Source organism: Mixophyes fleayi, chromosome 6 (genome assembly GCF_038048845.1).
Source record: "Mixophyes fleayi isolate aMixFle1 chromosome 6, aMixFle1.hap1, whole genome shotgun sequence".
NCBI lineage: Eukaryota > Metazoa > Chordata > Amphibia > Anura > Limnodynastidae > Mixophyes > Mixophyes fleayi.
This window is the reverse complement of record NC_134407.1, coordinates 36800199-36820884: the sequence shown is the minus strand read 5'-3', so window position 1 is coordinate 36820884 and position 20686 is coordinate 36800199. Positions and strand designations below refer to the sequence as shown.

At 36.6% G+C, this 20686-nt stretch overlaps 1 protein-coding gene across 1 annotated transcript; it reads right to left on the bottom strand.

The window, feature by feature from the left end:
* Positions 1-5692: 5692 nt before the first annotated feature.
* On the bottom strand, positions 5693-20069 carry LOC142095313 (C-type lectin domain family 12 member A-like). The gene is made up of 6 exons (XM_075178270.1): positions 19922-20069; positions 18357-18470; positions 15755-15868; positions 12637-12785; positions 7397-7506; positions 5693-6181 (listed from the first exon to the last, which is right to left on the bottom strand). Exons 1-6 carry the CDS (start codon positions 20067-20069, stop codon positions 6046-6048), a joined length of 771 nt encoding a protein of 256 aa, XP_075034371.1. The 3' UTR covers positions 5693-6045.
* Between the last annotated feature and the right edge of the window lie 617 nt (positions 20070-20686).

The following is a 20686-nucleotide window of genomic DNA, read 5'->3' as shown; positions in this document are numbered from 1 at the left end:
ATATGTTAATGCAGATGTTCTTTTATGAAGTTTTCCAAAATGTGTTTTCAGTTAGCAAAGAAAGATTACATATATTTCTAAAAGTATGATAACTCAATTTTGGTTGTAATGGATTGTTTTTTTCTTATCAAAAATCCTCATTGGCATGTCCTTTATGAGATGACAAAACCTGAAATTGAATATACATTGGTAAATTGAATAAATGTTATAATGTATTATTTCAGCCTGAAAGACCCACACCCAAAAGACATGATTCTGATGTGAAAGGTGCTGGAAGTCATCCTACAAGGATGCCACATCTAGAAGACCATACTCACGAGAGTAATGCAAGCCGACCTCCAAAATCATCCCACCCAGAAATTGGTACAAAGATGATTCCTGATGCAGGAAAAAACCATGAAAAGAACCATTCTGAGAAGAAACAAAGATCAGGGTAGCTTAACTGGCTTGAAGATTTTGTTAGGTATTCTAAGCAAAGCCAGATAAAGACCATGAGGGTCTCCTGGCAAAATACCGGTTTGAGCCCTTCCCATGCTATCATCTTTGTCAATATTCCCTTCCTATGGCATTCTCCTAGACCCTTTCTCCATACCACCCTGCTTACTTCCTCTTGTTGATCTTCATATTTCCAAACACAACTCCCCTCCCAGGCTAAAGCTGTTGTGGGACTACAGTCTCCAAGATACCACAGCACACTATGCATCCTGCTGCTTGTAGGGCCACAACAGCTGGAGCCTTGTGGGGCTGGTTGGTGACTTCTCTTTGGGAATATGAAGATAACATTTTCCCCTCACTCATGTAGTAACACATTTCTCCACCCCACCTCTCTCCTGTAATATACCGTCCCCTCATTACTGTAGTAACATACCGCCCCCTTCCCTTATCTCCTTGGTAGTAACCCATTTCCCCCCTCGCTCCTATAATAACATATTCCCCCCCCCAGCCCTTTGCGACATTGACTCCTCCCTGTAGAAACATATCCTTCTCACCCAGCAGCAACATATTATCACATTCCAACCCCTGTAGAAACACATTCTCTTGCAGAAACACATTTTCGTCTATAGCAACATAGGAACACATTGCAGCAACACATACCTTCTTCCCAGCAACAGATCATCCCCCAGCAACGCATCATCCCCCAGCAACACATCACCCCCCCAAGTAACGCATCATCCCCCAGCAACGCATCATCCCCCAGCAACGCATCATCCCCCAGCAATGCATCATCCCCCCAGCAATGCATCATCCCCCAGCAACGCATCATCCCCCAGCAACGCATCATCCCCCAGCAACACATCATCCCCCAGCAACGCATCATCCCCCAGCAATGCATCATCCCCCAGCAACAAATATTCTCCCAACAGCCTGAGACAGGTACAGGGAGATGCTGACTGTATGTTGAGTACTAGAGGGTCAGGTTATCTGGGTGGTGGATGAGTGAACATGATTTATAATATTTATAGAAAAAGAAGACACACATTTCTCATCATATGGAATTTGGTTAATGGTTATCATATACAATCATTTTTAGTATGTCTAAATAGTATCTCCAGAGTTTTTAGTTTCCATGTTTTGACTTTGTGTATCTTATTTCTGCCTTTTTATCTTAACATTCTGTATTTGTAACAATCCTATATAATTTAGTCTTGCAGAAAGGAAACCAGAATGAAAACGGGGTCATGCAGCTCCAACAATAATTATAGTAAACTAATAGAAGTATGTGGTGTTTAATGCTAATCAATGGAAAATTAAAATAAAATGTTTCCATGAAATCTTGTTTTCAACTTTTTATACTTTTATATACATGTATTAACCTGCAATTCCTGCAATTAACTTGCAATTCCTGTTATGCTACTTTAGTGAACTTGATAATAATGCACTTTTGAGTTTTAAGTGCTCCTGTACGATAAATCTTAAAATATAAGGCCAAAGGATAATGACAGAATTGCATCTAACATGCAAAAAAGACAGTTTTATTATGCACTTGGTCAATAATGAAAAAATTTCAATATTTTCAGGGACATTATTTTTTTTAAACCTGGAACTGTTCCTATAAACTAAGGACAGCTGGCTCCCATGGGTTTTCCAGATAAGGGGCTCTAGCATAATTGGAATCACCAAGTCTAATTATAATAAAACACATGTACAAACTATCCCTGTTTATCAAAACACTGCCTCTGATTTCCTCCTGCATTAACTTATTAGCAGAGTTCCTCACTGTAACTGTTGAACATTTAATAATCATGTTTAATGGAATTCACAGTGCAGAAGGAAGGTAATAAATAGCACACAGCTCATTTTAAAATAGCATCATTAATAAATCATATTCCTGTCTAGCTATGAAAACAACAGTAGAGGATCCATGTCTATTAATGGTAGCTTAGTGCCCAGCCCACACACAACAAACAGCAACTAATTTGTCAAACTAACATTTTGCATGTAAACATCAATCCCTCCCTTTCAGAATAGCTGTAGCCTGATAATCAGGATTTTACCTGAGCTTGTCTTGCCTAGATAATATATAATCACTGGCAAACTTGGTGAGTGAAATAAGCTTGAGCTCTACTTAATTAGCAACAATCCAAAGTCAACATCTGACATACATTAAAGCAAGTCAGTAGGCTCTCTTTGAGGGGCTGGCAGTATGCAACCCTATGTCTAAGCCCACTTGCCACTGCCAAATTTCAAACACGACATCATTGAACTTCAGCTGAGTAATATGACTAGCTTATCATGCTTTATCATGCTACTAAGCTCGCACTGCTGATGTCGCCCAGTTGATGTTGTAGTGGGGAGGAGGTGTAGATAAAGAACTGCTTGCACTCCGCCGACTCTTCTGATTAAAACAAATTTGTTTTCATTATTATCCAATTCAATAAAAAAAAAAAAAAAAAAGCATTCACTGTTCAATGATTATTTATTGAGGATTTGGAAATATTGATATTTTATGATACACATATAATGACTGATTTATTGCAATTAACAAGTGTAGCATACTCTAAGATTGAAAACAGTTTACAAACTTTAAGTTAAATTACACAGGGAAAGGTTTATGTGAAATAAATTTTTTTGCTGTGCTGTCATAGTTATTTTCCTTAGTATTCTGATAAAATTTATTTACAGAAGAGCTCAAATGACAAAATTTTTCTTACCACACATTGACATACTTAATGAAGCACAGAGCACCTCAACAAACAGGTTTCAAATAAACCACAGACACATCTTGCTTGATCATTCTAATTTAACATTACACACACACATATATATATATATATATATATATATATATATATATATATATAGCTTGTCATTAAATCTTATGCATTTGATGAAGAGTACATAAATAATATATTATTTATGTTTCATTTTTATAACATGAACAGATTCAGCCACAATTGAATTAGCACACTGATTAGGAAAAAATCCTTCCTCCCCCATGGCAAACATTTGGCTTGTGAATACTTGTAAAACAAGTCATTTGGTCTGCAATTAGCATATTAATGCTGTGAGTAGGTTCTGTAAAAGGTAGTATCCTCCCACAAGAAGGGTTTACACATGATTCAAAAATAGTTCTGTCTCTTCATGCTTGGTCCCCAGACTGAAGACATGCTGCTTTTTGCTCCTAGGTGAACATGCAGGGAAGTAATTTACCTAAAGGCCTTGGGCCCTGACTAGTAGGATAGATGTTAGAATGGAGTTTGAATGGAATTAAAGGTGAGTGAGTGAGTGAGTCTGAATACATAAGAATGAATGATCATTTGTCGTAAGTGATATGAAAGTTTGAATACAGATGGTAAATGTGATTGGAAAGATTTTGGTTTGGTATGGACAGTGTTACATAAATGCATGCTTTGTTGGGATAGATTGTTGGCTTAAATGAAAGCATTTATGTTATAGATAGTTCTGTGGTTCAGTGTTGGTTTCATGACTTGTAATAATGTTGCAATACTGTGACTCCTGTAGTGCTGTATAATTCTTGGAATTCCTGTTTTGTTTGGGATAGATTGTTGATATAAATGAAGGCGTTTGTGTTATACATGGTTCTGTGTTGCTTAAGTTTTGGTCATGGAAACATTGGTGTTATACATAGTCTTATGTGACTCTGTGTTGGCTTAATGCTGTAATGGAGTTTTTGAATGGAAATAGTTTGCTTTATGCAGTTTAGTGTATTTCATAGAAAGTGATAAATATAACGTTTTATTGGACAGTTGGTTTAAAGGGTAGTTTGTGGATCTGAATCTCTGAGTATGTGGTTGAAATACCATGTGTTAAAATGGCTGTTGAACTTTGAATAATAGATGAATGGAGTGTGTGTGTGTTTGGTCTCCCTACAACACACTTTAATTGAAGTTATATATTGCTGTGGTTATTCTTGAAGCCTGTGGATTTAAGGGAATATAAGAATGATGTTTCTTAGGTTAATTTAGAAGTACCTTTGTGAGGAGTTGGTTGACAGTAATAGTCATATATATATATATATATATATATATATATATATATATATGTATATATATATATATATATATATATATATATATATATATATATATATATATATATATATATATATTGGTGTTAAATGGTCATACATACATTTGCCAGAATATTAACGAGATTAAAACCCATAATCAAGGGGAAAAATCCTTTAACAGCATTATAGCAAGTAGTTGTAAATTAATTATTATATATAAAGTCACCTTCATCAAACCTCTCTCAAAGCAACTCAGTCACATATATAACATATATATTCTGATGGTTCAGTGCTCCTCGAATGGGGATAGGGGATATGGGTGCTGCCAGAGACCCTTGAGGGTTGTCTTACTTTTCCTCAGATAAATACCAAATACCAATAATTTAGGGAATCTGCACAATAGGTTGGAAGGGGAAAGGGATACAGTAAGGTGAAAAATGCAAATGATAAATATAATGATTCTATTAGCGGTGAATAAACTAGTGAAGGTGTAAAATATAAACACAAATAGATGTACAGTCTAATATATCAATTATAATACCAATAGGTCAGGTATGAAAGTTTTAAACTGTTAATTACAAATGTGGGCAATAATTTGGTACAATTGAACCGGGTTACAAAAGAGTAGAAGCTAACAGCCTCCTCCATTTTCACAAGGCAGTTATTGAAGCCAGCGTCAGTATTCTATATATACACATTCCCATGAATTAGCTTAGTGGCCCAACTAGAGTACAATCCGTCCTTAGTGTACATGGAGTATATTCCAAAAGGAGGGTTATATATCCATAGCTTGAGTATATCACTAACTTCCACAGGTCAAGCTCATCTTCCCTTGCCTAGTGATCTTAGTAATCAGCATGCAAGATGTTGACCTTTAACTTTTCTACCAAACATCCATATTAGCATGTCATGCAAAAGAGCAGAGAGAGGAGGAAAGACACTAGTGAAGTATATGACAGATCTGTCATATTTTTGGATGTCAACAGCTGCAAAGGCATTCAAAATTGCACATGAGGAGGCAGTCAAAAAGTTGCTGCCTTTTGCAACAACCTACGTTTGCGAACAAGGATTTTCCACTCTAACGAACATAAAAACAAAGCAGAGAAATTGATTGGACCCTGAAGACTGTATCCAAATTGCTCTGACATCAAAATGCCCCAATATACTGTAGATGCTCTCATATCGTAATGAAGCACCATCATTTCTCCAAAACCTGAAGTTTTGAAGTAGAAGCTTTCAAAGAAATTTTGAATAGATTCAATAAAATATTGAATTCCAATAATTAATAATATATGATTTCCTTCCTTTCAAATCAAGGGGGTAATGTCGGCGCATCTAAATATATTTGGGGGTAAAAGGTAAAAAAGTTCCCTGATCCCTGATGTAAAGGTTTCTTTCACCATTGATCATCAGGGAATGATCATTTGCATTTTTCACCTTCCTGGATCCCTTTCCCCTTCCCACCTATTGCGCCAATTCCCTAAATTTGGTATTCAGTGACATTGTGGTGTTTATGCCAGATAGACGTACAGCCCCTTTAAGAATTTACATTTGCAGCTTACTTCAGTGTGATATTAAACAGTGATTGAGAGATCCATAGCTAACCTCTCACAGATGAATCTAATTTGATCACTGCACTGGCCGTGATATAGATCAAATCTGCTGTAAAGTGAAACACATTTTTTTCCTGTGCATTCTGATTTTGGTATGCTGCAAAATAAAAAAAAGAAAACATGATTTTATAATTTAGAATATTTTAATCTTGCACTTTTTAATGTCCTCAATATGTTAGGTATCAAATATCAATTTATTTTACTTGTTTGTAACAAACCTACAAATTTAAGACACAGATATTCCCCCGAGAAATTTAAATGTAACTTTATATAGCATCCCAGGCCCTGCAACAAATTAGTCAAACTAAGTTACTGATAAGGATGTAACATGGATATTATCAACTAATACATATTTTTATAAATAAATGATGATGATGATGATATTGTGTATAGTACTACTGAGATTTGCTTTCTATGTTTAATGTTTCTCTCCTCCCACTCCCACGTCACCTGTGCTACTCTGTAATTACCTAAACTGACTCCCAATATCATCCAGACTCCAAATCAAACTACTCAAATTACCCTCACCTATAAAACCCTCTGAACACCACCCCTTCATATGTCTCAAACCTCATCTCAAAATGCTCACCCTTATACCCTCTTAGATCCACCTCTGACCTGCACTTAACTTACATCTCATCTCTCCCTCCCTATAAGACCTCTCCTGTGTCATTATCCATACTACCTATGGAATTTCACTAACACACATGACCAGTCTCTCCCAGCTTTCATACATTCAATCACTCTCTGAAAACCCACCTATTTATAATAACCTATCCTACTCCCACTTATACTACTCACACTAGTACCCCTTTGATAATGCCCCTATATCTACCCTGAGCTACATTCATTCTTCTTGTCTCAGCTCAGCCATTTTCCCATTAAATCGTAATATCTTTAAAGAGAATGTCCCTCCCTACCCTTTGTTTGCAGGTCTCCATTTATGTTGCCTATTTTATATGTCCTAGTTTTTCCAATGCTCTATTTTCCTCATTGCCCAAAGCTGCGAGCTCTAAGGCATCTTAAGTGTCAACGGCAATAATAAAGATAGGCCACCGCAATTCTTAAAAAGTGACATTTGTCACAAAGAGAAGCTCAAAAAATGGATGGCTTTTGTAGGAGCATGATCTGAAACATCTAGACAACTTCTAGATTCTGTATTTAAAACAATGCGTAAATAAATATAATACGAAAAAGCATGCACCTTAAGTAAGAAGAGAAATGTATGAAAATTTACAACGGTATATTTAGGATTATTAAATCTTGTCTTCCAACAACAATGCATTGACATTTACAGAACAATTATGCTTACCTGTTGTCTGTTGTGTTATCTACCCATGTCCACTCCTCATTTGTTTTTACTGAACATGAAAGGCCTATCCACAAAGGGTAAACATTCTTGTAGTAACTGTCAATAAATACCTAAACATAAAAATATATTTTCAGGTTGAATCTAGATATCATGTTATCAGGAAATATTCTAAACATAGCATCCTATAAAGGGTTAAATGACAAGTGCCTTAAATTTGTTGGAATGAAAATGGTAGTGAAAATATTGTATATTAAATATTACTATATCAATGTAATAAGCATTACCTTATTGGTAATATAAAAGGAAAGGTAATGGAACCAACTTTCAACATTCCCACTGTTTTAAATTTAAGTTAATGTTTCCCTACTTGATTCCTTTTACATATTTTTTATTTCATCAGAACAGTTTTAGCTGGTTTGAGAAATACATTCAATCACTCTTTTCATCCTCTCCTACATAGACAGGGTATGTATGTAAACACTCCATTTTAATGGTTCGTTCACACATATGGGGCCTGATTCATTAAGGATCTTAAATTAAGGAGTATCTTATTTAAGTCTCCTGGACAAAACCATGTCACAATGCAAGGGGTGAAAACTAGTTTTCTGCTTTGCACATAAGTTAAATACTGCCTTTTTTTTTTCATGTAGCACACAAATACATGATAGCTTATTTGTACACTGAAATGTAAAGTTGATATTTGTGTGCTACATGAAAAAACAGTAAATCAGTAGTTAAAGTGGAAATTTAGAAGTGGCGGTATGAAAAATGTAAGTGGAATGTAAGTGAATGGAATTTGATAGTTTTACAATGAAGGCAGTAGGAGAAGTAGCAGTAGGAGAAGTAGCAGTATGGTACCACCATATACACTCCCACTTCGACCACTGTATATAATATTTAATGATAGTGAGTGAAGTTAGGAGAATAACCAATAGACAAGGGGTGCCACTGAAGGAAGTAGGAACCTACAACCTACACAGTGATCATGAATATATATATATATATATATATATACTCATAAGCGTACACCCTACCAAACTTTCTACTTAGATGTACTCATGCAAGTCTAAATTTTAACAACATGGTCATTTATTACACTTCAAATAAAGAACTTATGGAGTTCTAAATAAACAATTGTAAAATTTCAAATTCAAATGACTTTGCTAAACCAAAACCAAATAATCTCTGGCGCTGAATAGACCAAAACGTATTACTCGATAACACACTAGTCAAATCTCCTGCAGCTGGGAAGGACCTGTGTGTCCTGGGAGAAAACTATAAAAAGTTGAAGTCACAGTGCTGGATACTAGACTAGCACTACTCCAATAATGATACAAAATTCGTGAAATTATGCAAAAATTAAAAATCTTTTATTAACAATTCAGAAATAAAAACAACTAAATATGGACGAAGTGCATGATTAGTACAACAGGGGATTATCGATAACACAGAGAGCATTTCATCACAAAAAGTGATTTCTTCAGATGGACGATCATTAGAAGAATTAGATACATTTATTAGATCAGTGCACTGATCAGACCGCTATTATATGATTGTGAATATTTTTATTTTTATTGTTTTTGTTGCTTTATTTCAGAATTGTCAATAAAAGATTGTTAATTTTTGTATAATTTCACGAACTTTGCATCACTATTGGAGTAGTGGTAGTCTAGTATACAGAGCTGTGAATTCATTTTTTTAAATGACTTTGCTGCACACATGAACCTTATCATTAATTTATCTGCTGCTAATTTATTTTGAAGTAAAGACCTTAAGGTTGTCTATGATGTGGATCGTTTTCTAGGTTTCCTGGCTTTAACAGAGTAGATATCACTGTTATAGAAAACTAGGGAGTTCCAAAGCCATAGTCAGTCCTCGATGTCCTTGATGTAGAAGATTCAGACATGCAGGAAGATATGAAACCTTGCCAAGTTGATCATTGCAAACCATAGCCTTTGTGGTCCAAATTTAATTAAAATCTCAATTATCTTCACGTAAAGTTTTCACACAATCGTTTCTTATTTTTCTTAGTACTGTGAAATACCTAGGGATTGTGCAAAACACATGGCCCAGAAAACACTGGCATTTAAGGAAAAACTTTCCTTGAAAGCCATTGCCATTTTAAATTCCCCCTGCAAAGTTGCCAGAAATCAGCGACTTGCAGAATCCGCTTGTTGATACATTTGCCCACAGGACTCATTATTCTTTACAGCTGCAAACCCTGTATTGAAGACCCAAAATACTTGGATTCCTGATCAGGTATTTATAATATATTCTTTTGTTGACACTATGCTGCGCCACCAACAGCCTTCCTCTTGGAATGAGATATTCCAGTTTTACTTCTTATGTCTTTCTGGAGTGTTTACAGAGTTCAGTTCTCCATTTTCTTTATTCAAGAAGCTTGCTTCATCCAGGGGAAGTGCTTAAGATTTTTGCAAAAGTGGCATGAAGCAGGGCCTCTATCAACAGTGCCAGTAGAGCACCTGATTAGTAGGCTACTGAGCATGCTCATGTTTTCTCTTGAGATTCTTGCAAAAAAAAGTTTTTATTATTATTATTGCAGTACCATGTTAAGTATTATAGAAGAGATACCTTTATTGGCTAACCCAAAACAAAAATGATTATATGAGAGTATTGCAACAGATGTATCCACTTAATGTTGTACATCCAAGAAACTGAATTAATAAGAATGGAAAAATATACAGGTGCTGACATTCTTTACAAATCATATCACTCACCGCCTACTCTGAAAGGTCAGTTTTACAGTTGCCACTTAGATTTACACAGCTTAATAGTTAGATGTAATATGGGGAACTTCCTAGTTTGAAGTGAGATTATGTACTTGAAAAGTCAGCTCTACAGCCAATTACTTTTCCACAGCCCAGTAGGTAGTGTTAATAAAGGCATCTTCCTAATCTAAATAGAGATTGTCTACTTATGAAATCTCCCGAATCAGCATCAGAGTTGATGTTTCAGACTTATCGTAATAAATCTTCTTCAGAACTATTTACATCTAAGTCCAGCTTGGCAGAGAGCGGATCTAAACAAATCAGAACTCTAGCAGACAAACATATGCCTTGGTTACAAAATATCTCATTTACCTAATTCATTTCACCATGTGGGTGGACGGTTGCTGTGGCACATTATGCAACAATTTGTATACAACTAGCCAGTAACTCCTTCTACCTATGGAAGGCATACAAAATAATTTTGACAGTGTTTAGAAAGTTATTTTCCCCAGATGATCCAAACAGAAAAATAGATAAAAGAAAATGTATCTATAACAGAGACACTCTCTTACATTGTGCTGTGTTCCTGTAACATTTTACTTCATGCTACCTCACTGATTGTAAGGATTTGTCAGATGCAGATTTAGAAAACCCGGGCTTCCTGGCACCTTGGTGTACGTTCATGCTCTCGACCTTCTAGAAAACAAAGCCTAGTACCCAGTGGCCTTTCATACCTCCAGTCCAGTGGAGGTCGCTTCTCCATGAGGAAGCCATTTTCTGAATGAGGCTGGTCCCTCATCTCTTCTATGGTTAGTACTGATGTACAATGTCCGTGGGCTTCAGGACAAGTTGTAGGCCACAGCAGACTCATGTTGGCAGAATCCCTGTGGAATCTTATTTACTCTAAAAGTTGGTCCTACTGCATCTCCTTGGAGGTTGCACTATTGTAGGATGATGGGGACTTCAGGAATAAAGATCCATCTCCTCCTGGAAGCAAATATTGTATCTGCAGGTAAGCTGTTTTAGATAAAGCAAAATATAGCTAGCTACCTGATTTTTCCTGCTGAGAAGGACAGGAAAGATATCTGGAGGAAGAAGGATTGCTTTATGTACTTCCAGTATTCCTTCTTTTCTGTCCTGAGTGGAAAAGAGGATTAACCATTTGGTATATGCTGCATTGGAGGAGGGAAAGGAAATCTGCAATATATGTCAAGTTGTGGTAGGTTGGACAGAAGAAACTAAACCGCATAGAAAATGAAACATTAAATACATAATTTGATAATAGAGAAATATCTTCCCATAAGTCATATGAGATATTCATATATTTGTAGACTACATGACTGAATGATTGGTTATGTGTGCACCACTGTACAATACTTTAGTTGCACTTGCTCACTCACCTTCTGCCTCTCCAGGCACAGGGGGCTGCAAGTGTATTTTTATGAAACTCTGCTTTCCACATTATTTGTCTACTTTGTATTTTGAGCTATAGAGGGGAAAAAAATGACCATAAAATAGAAGCAACATTAAAATATTATGGGGGAGTTTTCCAGTTTAACTACATTCCGGGATCTTCCTGCCTCAAGTCCCAAATTATGAGGTCCTGGGAGTTTTCTCTGAATGCAGTATTCAGTAAACAATACACAATACAGTGTTCTGCAGTCAGCAGATGGGCCTTGCACCAGAACCAGAGGCTTTATGACAGACCAGGTATAGTGCAGGAGGCATGCAGAGCACTTTCTGGCTCCAAAATGCATAGGTAATAAAAGATATTTCCTAGTGCAGCAGGCTAGCGCTCATAGGCAAGAAGAGGTTAAAAAATGGTTAGTTTTACAATGCACATTCCATTATTTTTCTCTTTTTCTCTTTTGTATGTCCCGTACCTATCCACCTGAACTTTCCATTCAGCTAGTGATGAACACAGTAAAGTAATCTCAGGTGGGGCTTTAAAAAGTTTCCATGGATCCCTAGGACAATCGCAACAGCTATTCACATGACTGTTTTGGGAGCTGCAGAGAATATACAGGACAGAACACAAATGCGTGATTTTTATTCCATCACTGTTATGTCCTGTGGTGCTTTGAGCAGGTATCTGAATGACTGTTACAATTGTCCTAGGGATCAATGATCCCTTTTTAAAGCTCCATCTGAGATTTTTTCTGCTGTGTTCAATTCAAATTGAATGCAGCTTAGGCAAAGGGGCAATACATGTTGACCATCAGTGTGCATGATTAGTATGATTATGAAATAGTTGCAAAAACTACCGGGGACTTCAGTTTCATCCCCCCTAAAATTAACATAAGAACAGAATGTCTTATTCAATAAATAGACTCTTTTAATATTTAATTATTAAAAAACTATTACTAAAATAGAACAAAAATATTAAGGCATACCCAAAGTTAGCAAGCATTATGTCCAATATATATAGCTAACCATGTAATACAAATTCAAAATATACACATTAGGTTTATTATCATTTTTTGTTGTTGTTTTTATCTTCATGCTTGTTACCTTATCCTCATGCGTTTTTGGTAGCATAAGACTGGAATTTTGAGTTGAGCAAAATGTCTGTGATTCCTCCCATGAAAATCTGTCCTCTGGCATGAAATAACATTTCCCATTGTTTGGTAACCAGTTAAATGGACAAAGCAGACAGGGTTCTAAAAGGAGAAGCATGAATGTAAATTTGCTAAGATGTAACAAAATCTTATGTTGCACAATGATATTCCTTTTAAACAAAGTACATTATTTCCCAGTCTTAAAGGAACAAATATATGAGTAATAATGGTATACCGACCATCCATTTCAAAATATATTAAACTACATTGATGATAGGGACAGGGATTATTTTATAACCTTTTACCAAATAAAAATCATTCATACTATCATAGTTTTGTAAACCTGTTTTCCTGTATTTACCCACTACCCTATACCATGTACTGTATATAAAAATGTGCTTCAATAGTACAAAAATGCAGATCCTTACATTGCTGCAAGCTCATTATTTGGTATTAAAACAATCATTCCTATACAATTTTAAACCTATAACCATTTACAGTGTACTTCTGACTGTCTCTGATTCAAGTCAGAACGTAAACGGTGCATATTTTAGTTGTTTAAAAATAATACGCAACTTTTACATATTTCCTCCTATATTCAAATCCAAACAATTATTAAGATATGTTACACTGTGAATAGGGGTGGAAATACGTTCTGTGTAAGCGTACTTTTGCCATAAGCGTAGGCTCATATACAGGCGAAAGTAGATTTTTTTTACATCAGAAAGCACATACATGGACTTTCTCAATTATAACTTTTATGTAATCATAAATTAAAACAACAACTGGTAACAATATAATAACAAACCAATGGGGAAAAAAACAGAAACACATTTACATATAATTATTTACAATATAATCCATATATTTGACATTCTTTTCTATTCCATCTATTATTTTAAAAAACTAAATAAATAAGAAACATAAATGCGAATATATGCTACTTGTCAGAAAATAAAACCTTCAAGCCTTGGAGTTTTTCTGTGCTAGCTACTGAGACGCATGAGGGAAAGGTAGTAAACATGGACAAACCATACAAACAACTCCTAAACAGCGAATAAACAGTCACAATCATCCAATCAGAATCGGAGGGATTCATCACTATCATCTTGTATTTACACCAGCCCTGTAGCAAGAGCAAAACATACAGCTGAAAACTTGCGTACGTATGCTAACCAACGGATTTGATTTTTAACTGTGACACCCTAAGGAACACTTGTTGCTAAACAGGCTGGGAACTCACCTATAGGAGGTGCCGTGACATTGGCAGGTAAGCTTATCCCAATATAGCTTTATTATGCACATAATTCTCCTACCTATGAACATTTTGACACATAGGGCCTGAGACATTAAGGAGAGCAAAGCAAAAAATAGGAGTAAGTTTGCTCCTGGCCAAACCATGTTACAATTACAATACAAGGGGTGCAAATGAGTTTATTATTTTGCACATAAGTTAAATACTGGCTGCCTTGACATGTAGCAGACAAATACTTGATAGCTTTATTTTTACATTGAAACTTAAAGTTGATCTAGGACATACCCTATCCCAGCTATAAATCTATCCCCACAGTTTAAATTTACCTCCCCCTCCAATGCAACATGGTACTGCCAAGGTGCAAAGTTACTTCTTTTTTATGCTTTGCTCTCCTTAATGACTCAGGCTCATAGTGATTAATATAATGATTGTACCGGACTCTCTTTTCTTGCGGTTTCACGTACAGTGGTTTCGTTGATTTCTAGCAGGATTTAAAATAGCTGCATCTGCATGGAAAAGCCCTTAAAGTACATGGCATTTCCGCCTTTCAAGTTGCAAGGGTCGCAAGTGTCATATGCGTACGGATATGAATTCTGTGCAGTTGCTTATGTTTGGCTTCAGGATGTGAGCAACGATATGTGTGCTAATGTTATAGGTGTTTGTGTGTAAGTTTTGTATTAGTAATTGGTGCTTGGAAGTGTCAGCGTATGAGTAATGAACAGAGATGAACAAAATGTTCAGAAAATCCCTAGGGTCCTATGGCCAGCAAAACAGCAATAGGGCTTTACTCTAAACATCAAATGATTACTGCTGAAGACAGCACTACCGGTAAGCAGGGGCTGGCTGGGCTGAAGGGGTGGGGACATTTTCCCCCTAGGACGGTCCCATAGTGGGCTACTTTGGGCTGGATCACTGGGCCACCTGCATTTTCTTCCCTTTAAAATAGGCTTCTGAGTCGAGTCTTGCTGACCGGGCTAACATTTGCCAGCCCTCCCCTGGCGGTAAGCTCCCAATAATAGAATCCAGTAGTTCAGTGTCTCCAAAATGTAAAACTTGTTGAAATATGGTTCTTACAGTTTACAGTGCATAGAAACTGCAATGCTTAATGTGGATAAACTGCCCTTTTTTGAGAGTATGCACCATATTATGTCCACCTATAATGTACATTCTATGCACTGTTTTAAAAGAACAATTTTTAAAATAATTTAAATTCAGATGCTTTTAATAGACTACATGTTAAAGTATTTCGGCCTGTCTTTTTAATGCTTTTCAGTATTTGTTATTGGCATAGTTGTGAGGAGTGACTGGTGTCTAGATGACCTTAAAATGATTGTATATTGCCATGAATCAGCCACCTGCCGCTTCTTCAGGCACAATACCCCTCCCTCTAGACTGTAAGCTCTTAGGGGCAGGGTCCTCTCTACCTATTGCCCCATGTCTGTCTACTGTCTGACTCCCTCATACATCCTGTCATGTCTTTTGCTGCACTCTGTGTGAGTCACCATAGCATTACTCACACTCATCTGTGCTACTTATGTGTATTGTCTCATCTATCTGTTTATTGCTTCTGTATCCTTCACTACGGAATCTGCGGTACCTTTTAAATAAATAAGCAATAATATAATAATAATGTTTGTTAACAGGCCAGAGACCATATACCATGTAACACACTATGATCCTCTTTAATAGCATATAGAACAGAACATTATAGTTAGAATTAGTCAAAAAACAAATAATTCTACCTAGCTAAGGAGTAAATATAGTTTTCATATTGTTTAATAAATTTGATTCAGAGAAACTGAATTTATTTACATACCTTTTTGCATTCCTGTATTTCTTATACACAGGTTATTTTTCATGTGTGACAGTGCACGTGATACATTTTCAATTCTAGCATACAAATCAGCTTGCTTTCCATGTGCCTGCAATACTTAGAAAATAAATTTGTTTTTACAGCACATAATAATATATAAATATTCTAGCAATGCGATAAAATACAGTAAATGTATTACAACATTTTCTATGCCTTTTTAATAAACCTGCTAAACAAATTGTGCCCTAGACAGGGAAACAATTCTGGTCACGCAATGTTCCAACAATCTCAAATTTCTCATACTGTACTTTTATTTTGTTGGCAACGATCTCTCTCCATGGGTGTGATAAGAAAGCATTTACATTGGCATGCAATTATCTCCCTCACACTGTGGGTAGGATAATTGCAAAGGTGGGTGCAAGAGATGGTGGGCTGGCATAGAAGTAATGAGTTTAATAATAATAAAACTGTGTTTCATGTGTCCATTTTAACTGGCTGAACTTGTATCAAATATTATAAGCCAGAATGATACTATGTCGAATAATGGCTTGTATTGGTAACCAGTTAACATTAATATTATTATTTTTATTAATATTATCTTTTATTTATAAGGCACCACAATGACATATACATCTACTAATTAACACGTTCTACACAGATAACTTGGTAATGCATATGAAGTTATATACAGGAAAATGAGTAAGAGTTGAACCAACTTAAAGTAGGCATGGGTTCAGGAAACCAGGGTTAAGGAAGCAGGCTAGAGGTACAGAGGGTTATGCAATAGTAGAATAAGGACACAAGGAAGAATGCACAGCTCATGAGAGATTACATCCTAAAGCAAAGGTGGCCAACCAGTCAGAAACCGGGAGTCTAAAAATATCTATGAGTACTGCAAAGAGCCACCTTTATATGTGTGTGCATATACATATACCCAGTATAATCTTGCACATACATACCATATTTACAATATCTTGCTATGCAAAAAAGAAAATATTCAAAATTGACAAAATTATCAGAATAATCATAAAATCAGCATAGCTCTGCACTGAACAGCTCTAACCTCTCTGTTGTGTCCAGTGGAGGAGCCTTCAAAGGGCTACCTATAGTCTCTTCACACCAGCTCACACTGCTACTTCATCCACAATCCTTCAGATCTCTTAACATGCCCCTCTGACCTCTTTACATGCCCACAGGATCTCCTCACATGCGCCTTACATAAAAATCAGCCTCCCCACATATGATCAGACCTCTCTACATGCCATCAAGTCTATCCACATGCCCGTCAGATATTCCCATGTGCCCATCAGACCTCCCCATATGTCCCTTATATGCCCATCAGACCTCCACACATGCCCTTTACATGCCCATCAGACCTTCCTACATGCCCTTATAACTCTCCACACGCAAATCAGATCTCCCCACTTGCCACCAGATTTCACCACTTGCCCCTCACATGTCATCAGACCTTCCCACATGCCATTAGATCTACTCCACTTTCTCCATACATACCATCAGATATCCAAGCATACCCCTTACATGTCATCAGACCTCCACATATGCCCCTGACATGCCCATCAGACCGCCGCACATGTCAATAGATCTACCCAAATTCCCCATATATGCCATCAGACATCCACACGTGCCCCTTAAATGACCATCAACCTCCCCGCATGCCATAAGATCTACCCAAATTCCCCATACATGCCAAATGAAAAAGGCGCCAGCAGAGGCATATTGTAATGCATTCAGCTGCTCGATTGACTGAGAGCAGTCAATCGAATGGCTCTCAGTCCATACTCCATACAGTCCATACTCCATACATGCCATTTTAACCTCCCCACATGCCTACAGACTTACACACATTCCATCAGATCTCCCGAAATTCCATCACATCTCCGTACATGCCCATCAGCATCTTCACATGCTATCAGATCTCACTTGCCCCTTGCTTGCCTGTGCAGAGGAAGGAGGAAGAACACATTACACTCTGTCCTCCTTTTCTGATTGGATTGTCTGTGAGACTGTGACCTCCTTTCATTATTCAGAGGAGGTCACAAGATGCGATTGCTCTCAGTCAATCGAGCAGCTGAATGCATTACAATCTGCCGCTGCTGGCGCCTGCACAACTATATCTCATTGATGCTCCCAACTAAGAGCCACATTTCAAAGCTTAAAGAGCCACATGTTGGTCTAGAGCCACCGCTGTCCTAAAGGGAAGGGGAAGACATACATAGGGTGGCACTGAGTGGGGAAGTGGAGGTGACAGCCAAAGCAAAGAAATTAGGAGGAGGGCTGACAGGTTTAAATAACTACATGCTGAACAGAGAGGTGGTACTTCTAATAGTATCTGGTCCTTTGTCCCAAATAAGAGATCTGTTTAATTTGGCCTCTCACATGTTTATTCAATTAACAGATTCATCCAGTCATTTAATCACCAGACTACAACATGTATGACCAGCTTAAAATTTTAATTTGGGTTCCTTTACTCTGCTCTAGGGTTCATGCCCCATTATACTGTCCAGACTGTGGCATCATACTATTTTGATAAGTTGAAGCTCACTATTTTATGAAGCTTTTATATAAAACAGTTATTGGAACTTACATAAGATAGCCATTGTCAACAATGCTCCAAGAAGAAGAAAGACCAGTATTCCAGTTACTGTGATTGCTACCTTCTGGCATCCATGGCGTTTAACATTATGTTTGGTAGAACCAACTGCAAGGTAGTAGATTAGATAATTCCAGTTCAATGTAAGCAATACATGTCTTATTCATAAACACCAAGGAGAAAGTATTGTGCAAGCAACCTTTTAATTATTTAAGAAATAAAATTAGGATGGGATGGGGGTGGACATGTGCTCAGATTCTCCCCTCAAGACCAGACTGAGTGATTGAAATAAGATTAGGGGATATATTTACTAAATTGAGGGTTTGAAAAAGTGGAGATGTTGCCTATAGATACCAATCAGATTCTAGCTGTCATTTTGTAGAATGTTCGCAATAAATGATAACTGGAATCTGATTGGTTGCTATAGGCACCATCTCCCCTTTTTCAAACCCGCAGTTTAGTAAATATACCCCTTGGTGTTGTATTACCATTCCTAGCACATCACAAGTATTTACACTGATTCCTTTTTACAGGGCATTGTGATTTGAAGGATTCTGCAGAGCAGAATGTATATATGATATTTGCCTTAAAAAAATACATATTTCAGTTTGTGCTTAGTTTAGCTTCATTTCTGATTTCAATTAATTATCAGTGAGAGAGTATGGGAACTGTATTTATCATATGTGTTTGTGACACTTGTTATTATATTCTTGGAGTGCGCCTACAGTTGTGTTGCTTAGCTGAGTGTAGCACGGTTTTGCTGTCACAGACATTCTGTGCTTTGTAAATGACTTCTACAGAATATGAATACTTTGGTGCAAAGCAAAGCTAGAAACTCCCCTATCAAAATCCTATACTTGTCCCTGACATGACGTACACAATGAAAAACTGTGAATCGTGAATCAGTTGCTGTTTTAGGATCTGTGCCTGAGAATTGTGAAGAGACCTTTTTCAGCTTCATGTAGGTAGCATTTGTAAATAAACAGCCACTTCCCAATTTACATATAAGGTACAGTATAATAAAATTATTCCTTTACATTTGCATAGCTAAACATGTTACAGTAACATACTGCTGAACTTATTAATGTCAGTTTAGCCAACCACTGAAAACATTTTTGACTGACAGCTTTATTAAAGTTTACAAACAGCTAGCAAAATTCATCTATAACAGAACATAGAAGCTGAATCTACAACAGAAATGGGTTCAATCTTATCATTGGTGTGACACTAAGGGCTATATATACTATACTGCGGATTTGAAAAAGTGGAGATGTTGCCTATAGCAACCTATCAGATTCCAGTTATCATTTATTTAGTACATTCTACAAAATGACAACTAGAATCTGATTGGTTGCTATAGGCAACATCTCCACTTTTTCAAACCCGCAGTTTAGTAAATATACCCCTAAATGTGTGCATTATTGCGGTTTCAGGATTATGATGATGGATCAAAGTTTTGCTTACTTTTTTAGTGGCTCTCAATAAATTTACTGACATTTGGCAACCCTGATTCATGTATCTGGCCACTACATATATTTTTACATTATTAGGGCACTTACCTGCTATCCTCTCCTCTAACTTGAGACTAGTAGTTTGCTGGCTGGAATCATGAAACCTAAGGTCAGCATATGTCACTTCTTCAATCATTGTTGCAAGAAACTGGGCAACTGTGCTCTTGGCTGTTAGTATTACACATCCTTTCCACATAGTCAAACTTCCTGTTTATATTAATAGATTAATCCTATGTTTAGCTAATTACAGTTCCTGAAAAAGTCTTTTATTGGGTAATCATCTTCATGATCTGTACAAGGATATTGTTCTTATAATGTTTTGAAATAGACATCAACAATTTTTTCATGAATTTGCTCATAACCATTTTTTTAGTTTCAACACAGTAACTCAAAGAAGGGCATTGTATAGACAAACAACCCATTGCTAGGGTGACTGTTTAAAATTGATAATGATAGTGACATTTAGAAACTGTGCTCTTTATTATGTTACAGTATTTCACACAGACACACTGTATGCCCGTGCTCGGTATATCCCATATTGTATGTGGTACCAGCTGCGTGGCAATATAAATGCCCATATATGTATACAAAACAAAAAGACAGTTGTCAGTGCTTATCCTTTATACTGCATATCTGTGTGTGTCTAGCAAAATGAAAACATGAGGTATTAGTTCATATTTTGATCAAAACATTTAAGCCTGCATCCCAGTGTCAAGGGCACCTCATTAAATGCAGGTCCTACACTGACCTATATGCTTTAAACACCATTAAAATGCAGTTAAAATCAGATTCACTCACCTCTCAGGTATAGGG